The sequence below is a fragment of the Alligator sinensis genome, unplaced genomic scaffold (assembly GCF_000455745.1).
Source record: "Alligator sinensis unplaced genomic scaffold, ASM45574v1 scaffold1531_1, whole genome shotgun sequence".
NCBI classification, from domain to species: Eukaryota; Metazoa; Chordata; order Crocodylia; family Alligatoridae; genus Alligator; species Alligator sinensis.
The window spans coordinates 195,643-197,284 of NW_005843164.1; the positions used below are offsets into that span (position 1 = coordinate 195,643).

General features: G+C 63.4%; 1 protein-coding gene across 1 annotated transcript in view; it reads right to left on the reverse strand.

Annotated features, from left to right (window-relative positions):
- Positions 1–935: 935 nt before the first annotated feature.
- BORCS6 (BLOC-1 related complex subunit 6) overlaps positions 936–1,642 on the reverse strand; it is a 2,285-nt gene continuing 1,578 nt past the window's right edge. Inside the window, 1 exon segment of the mRNA XM_025194126.1 lies at positions 936–1,637. Coding sequence (XP_025049911.1) covers positions 1,542–1,637 — 96 coding nt within the window. The 3' untranslated portion in view covers positions 936–1,541.

Below are 1,642 nucleotides of genomic sequence, written 5' to 3' on the forward strand. Positions count from 1 at the left end.
CGCTCCAACACCTGACATCACGCTCCAACACACAGCGAAGCACCCCCACACGTCAAGCGATTCCCTGACCCCTGACGCCATGCGTCCCGCCCCTGCACAACGTGTCAACACACCCCGCCATGCAGCGCACTTCCAGCACGCTATGCCAAGCTCTAGGGAACCCCGGTTGCCTGATGCCAGCAGCAGCCGAGCCCCGGCCCTGCCACCTGAACCGTGCGCTGCACCGTTGTTCGCCCACCTCCGTTGAGGCTCAGAAACCCCCGCGCTAGGCTCCAGTGCCCTCTGGGCAGCCACCGGCGCTCCACTCTCTGGTGGGCTTGCAGCCTAGGGGAAAACAAGGGAGCCAAGCTCCCAAGACTGCCTCCGGCACGCGGGATCCCTACGGGAAGGCTCCGAGTTGCTGGTGTGAATCTCTGCCCACTTTGAAAGGGAGCTTGGGCCACCCGAGTGCCACGGCTGCCCAGCAAAGAGTCCCTGGGCTCAGGGAATGGGCATGGGGAGAGGCTGCTCTAGTCCTGCTGCTCTGCTTTCTGCTCCCTGCCCCACATCCCACCGGGCTGCCTGACCAAGCAGCCCCGTTCCATGCATAGAGGTCCCCCGGGCCACATGCACCCCGTGCCCCGGGTCAGCCCCCTCCCAACCTCAGCAAAGCCAAACAACACCCGTGCATGCAGAGCTGGGATCACGACACACTCATACCACTGGGGGGGGGGCTTAAACACCACCCCGAACTCCTGCCTTGGCCCAGCGCTGTCATGGGCCACCCCAGGGTGGAAAGGAGGAGGTTCAGGAGCTGAAAAGACCGCCTGTAACCCCAGGGCTGTCCTCTCCCTTCACCAAGACCCCCCAGCACAGAGCACCCCAAAGATTCGGACATCAGCATCCGCCCACGATTGCTGTCCCCACAATAGCCCCCAGCCAGGGAAGAGCCGGGATGAGAAAGGCCTTTGCTTTATTAATGGCCAGCCCAGCCCCATCCTCTGCAGGATGCAGGGAAACTGAGGCGGGGACTGTGCATAACCTCAGGGCCCGGCACACAGCAGCCCTGAGCAGCCAGTGCGAGATGCACCGCACAGACGTACAAAAGACACCAACGGGACTTACAGCCGGCAGGGACCGGTGGCCAGACATCCCAATGCCAGCGGCTGGGCAAGTTCGGGGGCATCTCCAAGCAGGCCGGAGATCCACGAAAGGCAGGATCAGAAGAAATTACACCTGGGTCAGCACCAGCCCCTAGACCTGTCCCCCTGCTCCAGTGTGTCTCTGCAGGCACCTAAATCCCTTGAGCAATCCAGCCTTGCTCTCCTCCCACAGAAAACAAGGACAAGACTCCCTTTGGTGGCACTCGCCAGCCCCTGCTCTGGGCCAAGCAGCACATCACGGAGAATAAATAGATTCCTCTGGAGGGGAGAGGGATATGATGGGTTGGGGGGGAGGGCGTGAGGGGCAGGGGGGTGGGAGGACTGGTGAGCTGAGAGCCCGGATGCCAGGGGTCTCGGGGAGGGGCTGGGGGCTGGTGGGTGGGAGCAGGGGGGCTGCTGCTACTTGCACAGCGCCTCGAAGACCTCCAGGGTCCGCTTGAGCTCGCGGATCTGCTTGGCCAGGGCATGGACGGGCTGCATGGAGCGGGCCAGCTCCTCGC